This window comes from Rhodotorula toruloides (genome assembly GCF_000320785.1).
Source record: "Rhodotorula toruloides NP11 unplaced genomic scaffold Scaffold6, whole genome shotgun sequence".
NCBI classification, from domain to species: Eukaryota; Fungi; Basidiomycota; class Microbotryomycetes; order Sporidiobolales; family Sporidiobolaceae; genus Rhodotorula; species Rhodotorula toruloides.
In genome coordinates, this window is record NW_015622966.1 from 1 (window position 1) to 13,052 (window position 13,052).

General features: G+C 61.8%; 6 protein-coding genes across 6 annotated transcripts; 3 read left to right on the forward strand and 3 right to left on the reverse strand.

Annotated features, from left to right (window-relative positions):
* Positions 1 to 366: 366 nt before the first annotated feature.
* On the reverse strand, positions 367 to 1,324 carry RHTO_07071 (proteinase inhibitor domain containing protein; the record flags this gene model as incomplete). Its single annotated transcript, XM_016420729.1, has 3 exons — positions 367 to 501; positions 632 to 733; positions 1,121 to 1,324. The coding sequence occupies 3 exons, from the start codon at positions 1,322 to 1,324 to the stop codon at positions 367 to 369; spliced, it is 441 nt and encodes a 146-aa protein (XP_016274456.1).
* A 191-nt stretch (positions 1,325 to 1,515) lies between these two features.
* RHTO_07072 (phosphatidylinositol N-acetylglucosaminyltransferase) lies at positions 1,516 to 2,242 on the forward strand (the record flags this gene model as incomplete). Its single annotated transcript, XM_016420730.1, has 4 exons — positions 1,516 to 1,533; positions 1,608 to 1,677; positions 1,854 to 2,113; positions 2,171 to 2,242. The coding sequence occupies 4 exons, from the start codon at positions 1,516 to 1,518 to the stop codon at positions 2,240 to 2,242; spliced, it is 420 nt and encodes a 139-aa protein (XP_016274457.1).
* Positions 2,243 to 2,337: 95 nt separating this feature from the next.
* On the reverse strand, positions 2,338 to 6,070 carry RHTO_07073 (TBC domain protein, Rab GTPase activator; the record flags this gene model as incomplete). Its single annotated transcript, XM_016420731.1, has 7 exons — positions 2,338 to 3,069; positions 3,151 to 4,482; positions 4,544 to 4,679; positions 4,739 to 4,770; positions 4,831 to 5,696; positions 5,808 to 5,989; positions 6,051 to 6,070. 7 exons carry the CDS (start codon positions 6,068 to 6,070, stop codon positions 2,338 to 2,340), a joined length of 3,300 nt encoding a protein of 1,099 aa, XP_016274458.1.
* Positions 6,071 to 6,399: 329 nt separating this feature from the next.
* On the reverse strand, positions 6,400 to 7,951 carry RHTO_07074 (glycosyltransferase family 32 protein; the record flags this gene model as incomplete). Its single annotated transcript, XM_016420732.1, has 7 exons — positions 6,400 to 6,706; positions 6,768 to 6,835; positions 6,919 to 6,989; positions 7,046 to 7,174; positions 7,262 to 7,585; positions 7,643 to 7,754; positions 7,871 to 7,951. 7 exons carry the CDS (start codon positions 7,949 to 7,951, stop codon positions 6,400 to 6,402), a joined length of 1,092 nt encoding a protein of 363 aa, XP_016274459.1.
* A 362-nt stretch (positions 7,952 to 8,313) lies between these two features.
* RHTO_07075 (NADH-ubiquinone oxidoreductase 64 kDa subunit) lies at positions 8,314 to 11,374 on the forward strand (the record flags this gene model as incomplete). Its single annotated transcript, XM_016420733.1, has 13 exons — positions 8,314 to 8,730; positions 8,826 to 8,889; positions 8,989 to 9,015; positions 9,116 to 9,209; positions 9,328 to 9,668; positions 9,774 to 9,874; positions 10,016 to 10,172; positions 10,288 to 10,526; positions 10,629 to 10,678; positions 10,737 to 10,987; positions 11,053 to 11,127; positions 11,191 to 11,303; positions 11,369 to 11,374. 13 exons carry the CDS (start codon positions 8,314 to 8,316, stop codon positions 11,372 to 11,374), a joined length of 1,935 nt encoding a protein of 644 aa, XP_016274460.1.
* Positions 11,375 to 11,901: 527 nt separating this feature from the next.
* Positions 11,902 to 12,790, forward strand: RHTO_07076 (nitroreductase; the record flags this gene model as incomplete). Its single annotated transcript, XM_016420734.1, has 5 exons — positions 11,902 to 12,018; positions 12,080 to 12,276; positions 12,340 to 12,411; positions 12,478 to 12,583; positions 12,650 to 12,790. 5 exons carry the CDS (start codon positions 11,902 to 11,904, stop codon positions 12,788 to 12,790), a joined length of 633 nt encoding a protein of 210 aa, XP_016274461.1.
* Between the last annotated feature and the right edge of the window lie 262 nt (positions 12,791 to 13,052).

The following is a 13,052-nucleotide window of genomic DNA, read 5'->3' on the forward strand; positions in this document are numbered from 1 at the left end:
CTAACCCTAACCCTAACCCTAACCCTCCTCTTCCTTCTGAGCCAAGTCCGAGGGGGAGAACCTGAACTCACAGCTTTGAGAGAGAGCAACAGCACTTTCCCTGAAGTGCACTTGACGAGTGCGTCAAGCCTGTGTGGGAAGCGAGTCAGCCTGCTTGAGAGGGGAAAAGGAGCAGAGGGCGCCAGTCTCCTGCTCTTCCTCCCTCGCTCCCGACTGCAGCACCTGGTCCTTCGCTCAGCAGCTCCTCCACGTCAGCAGCAAGCAGCCGAGCCCGGAAGCACAGGGTAAGAACACGGTTACAGTGCAAAAGTGGCGATTACAACAGCGAGAAACGCAAACACGACCGTTTCTCTGTCCACGCAGGATTTAGGACGAGTTGGCGCGCACCTCCTGGTCCTTCTCGACATACTTGACGCCCTCCTGCTTCGTCAAGGCCGTCTCCCACGCTGTGAGGCCTTTGTCGTGCGACGAGGGGATCGAGAAGAGGACGCCTTTGTAGACCTGCGGCGCACAGGAACAGGTCAGCTACTCCCGCATCCCTCGATCTCCTGTCAACGCACGCCGCGCACGCGCAACCGCGAGAGTGAGGCTCGCGACGGGAGGAGGAAAAAGCGGAAGGAGCGGAGCGCACGCGGTAGTTGTACTCCTGCTTCACAACCGCCCCCATCCGCAGCAACGCATCGAGAATCTTGTCCTTGGCGACGTTGGTGATTGATCGGTCGAGCGTGACGAGCTGTACAAGATGAGGCAAAGTCAGCCAGCGTTCGAGGCGAGTTGAAGACCGCTGAGGTGTCAAGCCGCCCGGATCCAGCCGCTCCCCTTGCGTCCAGCTCATCCTTGTCCCACAGGCCTGCCTCGCAACATCGAAACACGGGAAGTGCAGGCTCCGCGCGAGGGAGACGAGAGCGGTTCCCATGACCCGATGCGGTGTCCTCCGCCTGCGATGGCCCCGCTGCGCGCCAAGCGATGCACGCAGCAGCCTGTCGACGCCTGTGCCGGAGCCCAAGCTCTCCAAGCAGTCTCGAGACCGCGCAACACCCCCGGCTCCACATTCCCGCGACCTCGAACGCCTCGACAGCAGCTGCAACACGACGAGCAAGCCCGAGAGAGCGACACGCACGTAGTTGACCGTGTTGCCATCCGCTCCGTCCGCCTTCTTCGCGCCGCCTGCGTCCCTGCGCTCGTCGGCGGGTCTGCCGAAAGCGACTGCTCGACGCGGAGCTTGAGCGAGTGCGGGCGAGTCTTTGAGAGCCGGAGCGGGTTCAGCGAGTGCAAGTGTGCACAGCAGAGCACACAGCGCGGCAAGGAGAGCGAGAATGCGCATTGTCGCCGTTGTGGTCGAGCGAGAGTGAGCGGAATGGGTTGGTCCAGTGTCACTCGTCGTCCTGCGCTCTGATGACGAGCTACACACTCAGACACACCCACACCGACGCTCTGCACACGTGCTACACGGCCGCCACCGCTCCCACTCCGCTGTGGTCTGTCCTTCTCCTCCTCGGCTCGCTCGCGCTGACAATGGTCGCTGTTGAGACTGTGCGTACGCTGCTTCGTGCGGACGCTCGCTGAACTTGTACGAGTTGTTTTGCTGACACCGGCACCCCTTCCAGCGGCGAGGGACGACAGCCGCTCTCCTAGTCCTGGTCTCTCTCGCTTTCTGCGTTCGCTCAGCTCGTGAGGGTGAGCATCTTTCACCTTCGCCCTGTACTCTTGCACTTCCGTTCGCGCTTTGGCCTCCAAGCTTGATCCCCCTCGGCTCTGACTTGCTTGAATCCGCTCGACTGCCCGATCGCCTTGTCTGCCACCTCGCACTTATCCTAACGCGAAGTTACTCACTGACACCCTGCCCCACGCAGAGACGCTCGAGCTCTTCCCCTCCCTTGGGCTCCAGCTCGCCTCGCGCACGGTCTACCACTTCACCTTCCCCTTCACTTCCGCAAGTCCTCCCGCTTTCCGCTCCTCTCGCCATACACGTCTGGTCCCGCTCGAACGTATCGACAAGGTCATCATCAACGAAGGACTGCAAGGCGCGGGTGGCAGACATTACTTGGCTGTCGTGGAGAGGGCAAGCGTAGGAGCGGAAGGAGGAGAGAGATGGGTGTTCGTCGTTTTCCCGGTGCGCGCTCCAATTGCCACTCTAACGACCAACAAGCTGATGTTTCCACGACCACAGTCAATCCTTCCCAGCTTGACAGACCTCCAGGCGGTCTGGAAGGACGCGCAAAGACTCCTCGCAACAAAGTAGACTCGAGGTATGGCGCACAATGTTGTCGTAACACAATGGGTATTCACAGCGATGCACAGAGAGTGTCTATATATGCGAGCGTGGTATAGCTGAATCTACCGCGGCTGCTCGTCCCCGTCTTCGCCGCCATACGCGTCGAGGAAACCGCTCTCGTCAAAGTCGCCAACACTCATCCTCGCATCGCTCGCAGCGCGCCTGTGCCCACACTCACGCGTCGACCTCGACGACCCGCTACGCACGAGGAACTCGCTCGCGAGCCTGCGGGCTTCGGGTCCGTTCAAGTCGACGCTGGCAGAGGCGACGGACGAGCGAGAGGTGCGCTTGCGGTGCGCGGCGGGTCGGCGGACAATCCTGGAGCGCGAAAGGGAGCCGGTAGGAGAGGCGGCGACGGTGTCGTCGGCTGTCGAGGAAGCCGGTACGTCGTGAGAAGGCGAGGAGGCGGAAGGCGGGACGGAAGAGGAGAGGGACGAGATGCGAGGCGGTGGGAGCGCGGACGACGCCGCAGACGGTCCTTGCGAGGACGAAAGGGACGAGCCGCGCGGCGGAAGTCGTTGGCGAGTCGGACTCGTCTCAGCGGATCGACCTTCGGACGGCGTCAGGAACTCCCCCTCGTCTTCTCGCTCCGTTGTCAAGAGCGACTCGTCGGCGATGGGCGGCAGGAACGGCTGTTCCGAAGGCGGAGCGAATGGCACCTCACTCGGTCCGGGCGAGTTGTCGAGGGAGAGGCGAGAGATGGCGGTCGTAGAGGACGGGCTGAGACTCGCCGCGATTTGGTCGGCGCGCAGGTCGAGCTTAGGCAGAGATGAAGCCGCGGCAGACGGCGACGACTGCGCAGGCGAGTCAGACAGCGTCCAACCGCGACCCCCCTCAGCCGGCCGAGCACCCGAACCCGCTTCGAGGTCCCGCACCTTTCCGTACCCGCGCCGCAACCCGTTTGCGCCGTCCTGCACACGCCTAGACTGAATCGGGCTGTCCTCGTCCTGCAAGGGGTAGCCGGGCGACGCTTGGGCAGTCGAGGAGGAAGACGAGCGAGGGCGGAAGGCGGAAGCGGATGTGCGAGGCGGCGTGTCGAATTGCGAAGCGCTTCTTCCATGCGCGGCACCGCGAGACGGAGAGCGAGAGAGGGGAAGGATCGAGATGTCGGGCGAGAGGAGTTGGCCGGTGCGAGAGATGGTGGGTGACGCGGAAGGAGAGCGAGCGAAACCAGTCGAGTCTTCTGACGAGTTCTGCGCTCGTCTGGCAGAGCCGGAGAGAAGCAAGGGCTTCGGCCCCGCGCTAGGCGAGCGGCCCATGTCGACGGAATCGATTCGCGGCGACGGAAGAGGCGAGATGTCGCCGGGATGACCTGGCGGCGTGAACGGCGTCTCGCGAGGACTGCCAGGCCGCCAGTCTCCGCCCCGCTCCGAGCCCGTTGATGCCAGCAAGCGTCCACTCGCACCCGCCGCCGCCTCCTTGATCTTGGCGAGACGGTCGGGTCCTTGCTCGGCGAGCTGCTCGCGCAAGAGTTGCGCCTTCGCCGCAGCGTTCGATTGAGCCTTGAAGAGTGCGGCAGCAGCGTCCGAAGTCGAAAAGCGGGTCGAAGCAGTCGAGGCAGAGTGGGCGGCGGCGAGCTGGAGGTTCGTCGCCCGCTTCTGCAGAGCAGCGGCGGTGTCCGAGGCTGCAAAGCGCGAGAGCGACGACTTGATGCCACCCCAGCCTGACGCCATGCGGCGGTGAATCGCAGGCCCCTCATCCGCGCCATCCTCCTCGTCCTCGAGCGGGTAGTCCTCCTCGTCCGCCTGTTTCTCCGTTGACCGCAGCTCCTCCTCGATCAGCGATGCAATCGTCGGCGGTTGGTCGATGCGAGCGGGCGGAGGCGGGAGGACCTTGCCCTCGACAACGGTGACGTTGTCAGCCATGTCGGCTTGCGACGAGCGAGGGGAGGAGAAGGCAAGCGAGCCGAAGCCGAAGCGCGACGGTCGAGACGCGTCGCTGCCGGCGTTAGACGACCGCTCGTCGAGTTCGAAGTCGGCAGCAGCGGTTGGGACGTCCGTCTTAGCCGGCGACGAGGACCACCAGGCCTTCTTGCCGAGCGCTCCGACAACCGAAGTGCGGTTGCTCCCGACTGATGAGGCGATGCTCGTCCGCTTTGCGCGACCCAGCCGTCGCTCCCGAACCTCCCACGCCTTCTGCAACAGGCGGTCGATGCCCTCTCCCTCGATCGGCAGCTTCTGCAAGACGCCGAGGATCTTCGGAAGTTTCTGCGTGACGAGGCCCGTCAGTCATGGTACGCTTAATGTAGCAGGACCACGGCGAACGCACTGCGAAAGGCGAGAGGATCGTCTGCCGCTCGAGCTGGACGACCGCAAGGCAGACATCGACGAGGTGACCGAGAACGGGCGACAACGCCTCGCCCGATGGCTGTTCTCCTTCGGGCGGGTACAGCGAGAGTATTCGGCTGCGGAAGAGTCAGGGTGAGCGAATGCGCGACGAGAGACCGAGAGAGCATCGACGCACTCCCAGACTCGCAGGACATCGGGCAAAGGAAACTGTGCGAATACAGCGTCAGGGTGTCTGTCAGCGATACTTGAGTGCCCGTGCCTACTCACCTCGGTCGCAAACATGGTCGTCAGCCACCGCATGACCAGCCCGCTCGTGTCAACCTTCTTCCTGTCGAGCGCATCCGCTACAGGCGGGTCGATAACGAGGAGGAGGGAATTGAACCTCGCTACAGTTGCGCCGAGACCGGTCGCTGTTGGCGAAGGAGCGGAGAAAGGCGGAGATGAGAGGTTGTCGAGGGTTGGAAGGTAAAGGTCGCGGAGTTGCGAGAGGAGGGCACCGAGGGCGAAGAAGGTGGTCGCTTCGACTTCAAGCGGTGAAAAAGGACGTGAGTCGTCGTTGGTCGAGGAAGACGAAGCGAAGACGTAATAGAAGATGGCGGCGAGATAGGACATGCCCTGAACGAAGGACACGCCAGGGTTGAGGAAAGCGTAGAGGAAGAGAGGACGGAGTAGGGCGTCTCGTCGAGTACGTGGTCGCCGTCGTGCCGTAGAAGGTGCTGAAGCAGTCACCGTTGACGCGGCCGCCGCTTCGTCTGTCTTTTCCCCCGACTCTCCTTCCTCGCCCACCTCAATTCTCGCTGCCAAGTCCCTCGCCTCCTGCCTGTCCGCCTCGTCAAGCAGCTCCAGCCTGTCCCACACCGCGTCCATCCCATCCGCCTCTTCCTGCCCAACCACCTCTGCCCCAAACCAAGCGAGCGTCCCAAATGTCCGTTCGACATCCCGCTCGATTTCCCTCAACAGCTTGTCGTACTTGTCGAGCGGTTGTCGAGGTTCCGGAGGTGAGAGAGCTGAGATACGCGAGTTGACTTCCGAGAGAAAGGAGCGATATTGGTCGAGAAGCGAGGGAGTCGGGGAGAGGTTGAGGAGGAAGTGCCAGGCTGCCGGGCGGAGGGGGGCGGGTTCGTCGGGGATGCCTGCGTGCCAGAGTGCTGTCAGTGCGCGCTCGTAAAACCCATCAGCGCACTCCCTCGCGCATCCCCACCTCCTCACGCAAGTTCCGAGCGAGCAAAGAGAAGTGAACGCACCTTCCCGGCACAGCCTGCGCAGCTCGTCCTTCCTCCACGCTTCCGCACTCACAGGACCTTGCGTCGGCGCTGCTTCGGCCCCCTCAGCGCCAGTTGCGGCTCCCTCGCTCGAGCCTGCGATGGGGCTGACGGCCGGTGGAGACGGGTCGAACGGCTTGAGGAGCGATTCGAAGCGCTTGACGCTGCGAGTGTAAGTCGAGTGTCAGCCTCGACCAGTCGCACAATCCCACGAGACGTGCTCACCGCTCGAGATGTCGCTCCATGCGGGTCGCCCTTCGAAGCTGCTTCGACCCGCAAACGGCTCCGCGGGGCTGGCTGGCTATCTAGCAGGCGAGTAGCGACGGGTAGCAAGCGAATGGGGCTGTCAACGAGGCCGAACGAGCGAGTTGAGCAGAGACAAGCGAGCGTGATGACGGCAAAGTCCCATCGAAGCGATGAAGACAAAGTCGAGCCAGCGGCGACGCTTTTCTGGCGGTCTGTCGGCGTCGATGCAGTCTGGGGTACACTCCCTACTAGTGCCAGTCGCAGGAAGACGAAAGAACGGAAGCGGGAGGACCGCTTCCTCGCACGTCTCTAGTTTCTCCAAGGCCGTCTACCGATCCACTTCGCCCCTCGCCTTGGCCTCTCTCCACCTCTTCCTGAACCCCTCACTAACAAACCTCCTCGCCTCCCTCGAAAACGCATTCTCATCACTCACTCCATCCTCCTCCCTCTCCTCTCCGACCTTCTTTCCCCTATTGTGGATCCGGTCCGGATCGTACGGAGAGAGGTAGCGGTCGTAAGATGCGGATTCCCAGAGGTGGCATGTGAAGGGGAGGTCGCGCGTCGGAGCGAGAGGGTGCGGTGAGTGGAAGGAGAAGGAGAGCGAGCGGTGGATCATCCGGAGGGAGTCGTCGTCCCTGCGCGCGCCATGGGAGCATTAGTGATTGATTCAGTACGCTAAAAGAGTAGGTGACGCACCAGATGGGCCAGAAGAAGGCAAACTTGTTGAGGACGGTGACTTCGGTCGGATACGCTCGCGCGAGGTCCTGCGTAGATTTGCCGGCACACTCAATCAGTCTCGAGCACGATGGCGCAGGCTAAGTCCGAAGGTGATGGACGACCTGCTCACCCAGGGTGTTGTGACGCTATGCTTCGCCCACTGATTCTTGTCGAAAGTGCGATACGTATCCAGCCATCTCGCTGCGCTCCCAACCTGTCAGCATCTCCACAGGTTCAGAGAGAGGACCTGCGCGCACTGATAAAGCTCGCGTAGGGCTTGGCGAGGATGACGGCGTTACAGAGGCCGGAAGGAGGGAGCGAGGGGTTGAGGTTCGGCTGGGATTCCATGCCCATGACGGTGTCGTGGCGATAGAGCGGGGCGAGGTCTGAGAGACGAGGCAGCCGCGGATGATCAGCCCTCACAAGTCAGGCTCGAGAGGTGGAGGCTGATTCTGCGACGACCGCGCACTCACCTCGCACGACGAGAACGTCCACGTCCAGATACACGCCTCCATAGTCCCTCAGCGCCTCCAAGCGCAACACGTCCGCCTTGTGCGCAAAGTGTTCAACCTCATTCCCAAACACCTCCTTGACATCCCTCTCCCTCACCATCTCCAACCTCGTCGACCCACTGTCCTCGACGTTCCTGACAAACTCGCGCCAGTAGAAGGTGTCGGGTTCGTAGAGGTAGTGGAAGTAGATGCGTTCGGGGCGGAGGACGTGGAGGGCCGAGGTGAGGCAGACGTAGTGGATGAAATTGAAGGGTTTGCCGCCGAAATCGGGCGCGAGGCCGTAGACTGCGGCGTAACTCACTGTCAGTCCGTGTTCACAGTAGAGGACTTGAGTCGGCGCACCGTAGTGAAGATACGGCGGAATCTTGCGTTCGAGGGTCGGAGAGAAGGACGAGTTGCCTTCGGGCGCGGCGAGGGGGACATGGAACGGGATCCTGCTCGCACTCCGGTGTCGCTGTACGAGCCATACGAGTGCGGTTACGCTTGCAAGCAAGAAGAAGGTATGTCGCCGTCTCCACTGCGAGCAGAGTTGTCAGTTCAGCTCGACGGAAGGAGGGGTGAGGAGCGCACCTTCGACCCGTCGAGTCCGCCTGCGTTCCGTGCACCTGGCAGTAGGACGTACGGTCGTATCCGCGGCGTCTTGGGCGACATGCGCTGGCCGTGTGAGTGTACGAGGTCGAAGCGATGTGGGGAGGAGAGAGGGTGAGAGCGAGAGGACGGGGACAAGCAGGGGCGCTCAAGCTGTACCAGTCGGTCCTCTAGCAGTCTCTCTAGCAGCAGCACCAGTCAGCAGCTCGAACGAAGCGAGAGTGAGCGGTGAGGAAGGTAAGCGAACTAATTAGGAATGGGTTGTAATCTGGTTGTAATGACTCAAGCTGTAATGAGCTGAATACAAACTCGGTTGTAATGACTTGATTAGCCCGAGTCTCCATCATCGTCATCGCTTTGCAACTCGCTCGTTCTCGCTGTGGACTGCTGCTTGCGACTGATACGGCTAGACAGCGTCGCCCAGGATGCCCCTGCCACGCGCCACCCTCGCGCGCTCGCTCGCACGCCCTCACTCGACGCCGTCGTTCTTCACCCCGTCTCGCAATCTCGCAGCGAAGCGCACCCTCTTTTCCCGCGCACAGAAACCACCAGGGTGGCAGCCGTTCTACCGCAGACACCCGCGCGTGTTCGCCGTCCTCGCAGCGCCCTTTGTCGTCGGCGGATCGCTCGGAGTCGCCCTCCTCGGCCTCTGGGCCTACGACGCGTCGACCTACCACCACCCGCACGCCGGTCGAGTACCCGTCGACCCCGTCGCACTCAAACCCGAGCGCGGAGGCAAAAAGAACCTGAAGGTCGCGGCGGCTCTCATCGACGACCTCGACGAGCGAGTCGTCAACGCACGCGACAAGAAGCGGCTCGTCATTGTGGGCGGCGGATGGGGGGTGCGTAGCACTCCATTTCAGGGCGGGCGGCGTCTGGGAATCGCTTCGAGACCGGGTCGACAGCTGACCTTCTCGTTTTCCCTTCTGCTCCGCAGTCTGTTGGCATCCTGCAGCACCTGGATCCTGGAGCATGGCACGTCACCGTCGTCTCGCCTGACAGTGAGTCCCAAAGCCTTCCCGCGTCGCACGACCGGCTACGCTCGCTCATTTTCCTGCTCCGCTGCGCTCTGTACTGACGCCGTTCTCGCGCGCGCGCAGACTACTTTCTCTTCCATCCCTTGTTGCGTACGTTTGGCGATCACTAGTGTCTCTCCAGATTGCGGACAAACTCTGCGGCTCGTCCCGCTCCGTTAGCTGACTCTACTCGCAACGTTCCCTCGGACAGCCTCCGCGACAGTCGGAACGGTCGAGGTGCGGAGCTTGGTCGAGCCGCTGAGGAAGATTATCGCGCGGGTGTCGGGTCACTTCTTGTACGGACGGTGAGTGAGGCTTCGCAAGTCGCTTCCTGGAGACGCGCAGTCGAGCGAATGCGCTCATCCGGTTCAATCGCGCGAAGTTCATTCACTCGCTGACTCTCTCGCACACTCGTTCTCACAGCGCCGTCGACGTCGACTTTTCCGAGCGCCTCCTCGAAGTCGCGTGCCCGGGCGACGAAGAAAACTTCTACCTCCCGTACGACAAGCTCGTGATTGCCTGCGGATCCGTCAACAGCACTCACGGCGTGCCCGGCCTTGAGAACTGTTTCCAGCTCAAGACGGTGCAAGACGCACAGGCGATCCGGCGGCGCGTGATGGACAATTTGGAGAAGGCTGCGTTGCCGAGTACGGAGGAGGACGAGAGGAGGAAGTTGTTGAGCTTTGTGATTTGTGGGGGTGGACCGACGGGCGTCGAGTTTGCGAGCGAGTTGTGGGAGATGGTCAATGAGGATGTCATCTCGTGTGAGTGGGCGTTCCCTTTCGCTTTCACCCGAGCGCATGATTGCTTCTATGACGGCGTCCATGGTGCTGACTGCCCCTCACTCACACTCGCTTGTTCTCGCGCAGACATGCCCGGCCTCCTCCGCGACGAGATCAAGGTCCACCTGATCCAGTCGCGCGACCACATCCTCAACACCTACGCCGAGAAGATCTCCGAGTACGCCGAGGTGCGCTTTCGTTCGCTTTGCGTCGTCGAGGGGACGGGACGGGACGGGACTTTGCGCGACGAGGAGAAAGCTGACCTCCTCCGTCTCACTGCGCTTCTCCGCTACGTTCTCCTTCACATCACCGACTTCGCGGATGCACAGGAACGCTTCCGACGCCACGAGATCGACATGATCCTCAACGCGCGCGTCAAGGAGGTCACGCCTCAGAAGGTGGTCTATACGATCAAAGACCCGAAGACGGGCAAGACGACGGAGCACGAGGTCGACAGCGGGTTCACGCTGTGGAGTACGGGCATCGGTGAGTCGGTCGTCGGAAAGCGCGAGATGGCTGTCTCGCTAGCGCAATGAGCGTGTCGGCGGGATAGCCTGCTCGCTTCCATTCTCCGATCGACTGACACGCATCCGTCGCACAGCCATGAACCCCTTCACGCAACGCGTCGCCGCCCTCCTCCCGAACCAGTACCACAAGCACGCCCTCGAAGTCGACTCGCACCTGCGCGTGATCGGCGCGCCGCTCGGAACCGTCTACGCCCTCGGCGACTGCGCGACGATCGAGACGAGGCTCGTCGACCACTTGCTCGAGTTCGTGACGAGGTGCGACGAGAACAAGGATGGCAAGATTGACGAGCGCGAGTTCAAGAAGATGATGGGCGTGAGTCGAGTCGCTTCGCTTTTTTCGGTCCAGGACTGCTCCTACGATGCAGCGCCTGAGCCTCCGACGAACTTTCGATGGACTGACACCGCTCTCTCTCAGTTCATCAAGCGCCGCTTCCCGGCGTCGGAGAAGCACTTTGGCAAGATCGAGTGCGCTCGCCTGTTCTCCGCTCGTCACGACCGTCACTCACTTCGCTCGCTCTCGCAGGGACATCTTCAAGCAGTACGCCGACGGCAAGGGCGCGCTCGGGCTGAACGAGCTTGCGGACCTCTTCATCAACGTCTCGCGCAAGATCACCGCCTTCCCGGCCACGGCGCAGGTCGCCGAGCAGGAAGGTATCTACCTCGCCAAGAAGCTTAACGTCCTCGCGAAGCAGCACGATGCCCATGTCGCGATCGACAACGGCGTCTACGACGACCCCGACGACATGCTGTACGAGCCGTTCAACTACAAGCACAGTGCGTCGCGCCTCGTCTCGCTACGTCCTGCGTACGCAAGAGCTGACGCTTCTCCTGCCTCGCAGTGGGATCGCTGGCCTACATCGGCAACAGCGCCGTCTTCGACTTCCCCGGCTTCTCGTTCGCAGGCGGTCTTGCTGGTGCGCATCGGGCGCGTCGTCCTCCTCCGTGAGGACCTTGCTGACACCGCCGCTTGCTCGCAGCGATGTACTTGTGGCGGAGCGTCTACCTCTCGACATCGGTCACGATCCGCCAGCGGTGCCTCCTCATGGCCGACTGGGTCAAGCGATCGCTCTTCGGCCGCGACTTGTCGAAGGTGCATTCTCGAGGAGCCCTTCCGCAGCTTCCGCGAGTCCACTGACGGGTCCTCATCGCCGACAGTTCTAATTCGATGCGACGCAAATTCGCACGCGCAAGGACGATTATCGACGGTGCCGCCTCGGCGAAAACCTCTCCTCACGATACCAAGAAGATGTACATACAGCTGTCCGGCAGTAATAGACGCTACGTTCTCCCTCGATGCGCGCGCCCACGATAACTTATTCTCGGCCGTGTACTTCCGTCGCTCGCTCCTCTTGCTGACCAGTGCGCCTCTCCTCTTCTATACTCGGCGACGCTTACCGCGCTGCTGCGAGTGCTGACCTTATCCGCTTAGGCAGCTTTGTCGCCGCGCATTGGCTGCTCGACCAAGATTGTGTCAGCTCCTCCCACTTGGCCTCGGGCCGATGAAAAACGCCCGATTATCTCTCCGCGCCATGCTGTCGCGTCCTCTTTCGCGACTTCACTCGCTTTCTTCGTCGTCTTCTCGGTTCCATCTCGCGCTTCCTCTCCTGCTCGCCCCGCTCGCGATCCTCTACAGACCCTTCTCGCTTCCGCCCACCGCTTCGTTCTTCTCGACTTCCACCGCCCTCAGCATGACCGTCGCCCCCGTCAAGCCTGCGCCTCCTTCGAGCGACGCCTTCCTCGCCGCTGTGGAGAGCCGTCGCTCGCGCTACAGTCTCGCCAAGTCGTCGCCCGTCGCGGATGAGAAAGTGTGTCCTCCCCTCTTTGCGTCTCCCATCTCCCCGTCTGACGTTCTGTTCGTCGGTACAGATCATCGAAATCGTGCAGACCGCCATCAAGCACGGTCCCTCCGCCTTCAACACCCAGTCTTCCCGCGCCGTCGTCCTCTTCGGCTCGAAGCACGAGAAGTTCTGGAACACCGCTGAAGAGCGGTTCAAGGCTGCGGTATCTGCAGAATTCTTCGCCCAGATCTCGCCGAAGCTCCTGCAGATGAAGGATGCGTACGGGTGAGTTTGGCGCCCTCGCTTCTTTCGAACTCGGGGGTTTAGCTGACGGTTCTCGCGGCGCAGAACGGTCCTCCTCTTCGAAGACTCGGCTGCCTTCGAGCCTCTGCTCGCAAAGATGCCCTTCATCGCCCCCAAGTCCGTCCTCCGTCGCCGCGTGCGCGCCTGTCGAGAGAATCAGCGCTGACAAACTCTCTCTCCCAGCCTTCCCCCCTGGTCCGAAAACGCTCACGGCATCGTCTCATACATTATCTGGACCGCTCTCTATGCGGAAGGACTCGGCGCATCGCTCCAGCACTACACGGAACTCGTGCGTCGCTCATCTCGCTTCCGCCGCCTCGAGGCTGGTTCTAACCCCTCGACCTCCCGCCCACAGGTCCAAGAGGACGTTGAGGAGATGTTCCAGGTCCCTTCTACCTGGAAGCTGCGGGCGAACCTCGTCTTTGGCGCGCCGACTGTCCCGCCGATGGAGAAGACGTTCCAGCCGCTCGAGGACCGCGTCAAGGTGTTTGCGTAGATTCGTGTTATTCGATATCCTAAGTCTTACTCGGGGAACTTGCTCGCATCGAGAGACGAGCAGAGCGAGAGGGAGTGTGAGAGAGCGAACTGAGCAGCGATCTTTCTGCGCTCTGCGCAACTGACTGCTGGTGCAACGGCACGGTATCGTAGCGATGCCAAAGTCTTAAGAGGCTCGTTACAAGTATCATATCGAGGAGGAACAACAAGGGAGGAGGTGCTACTCGGCGGACAACCCGGATTCTATCGAATGCTGCAGTCTA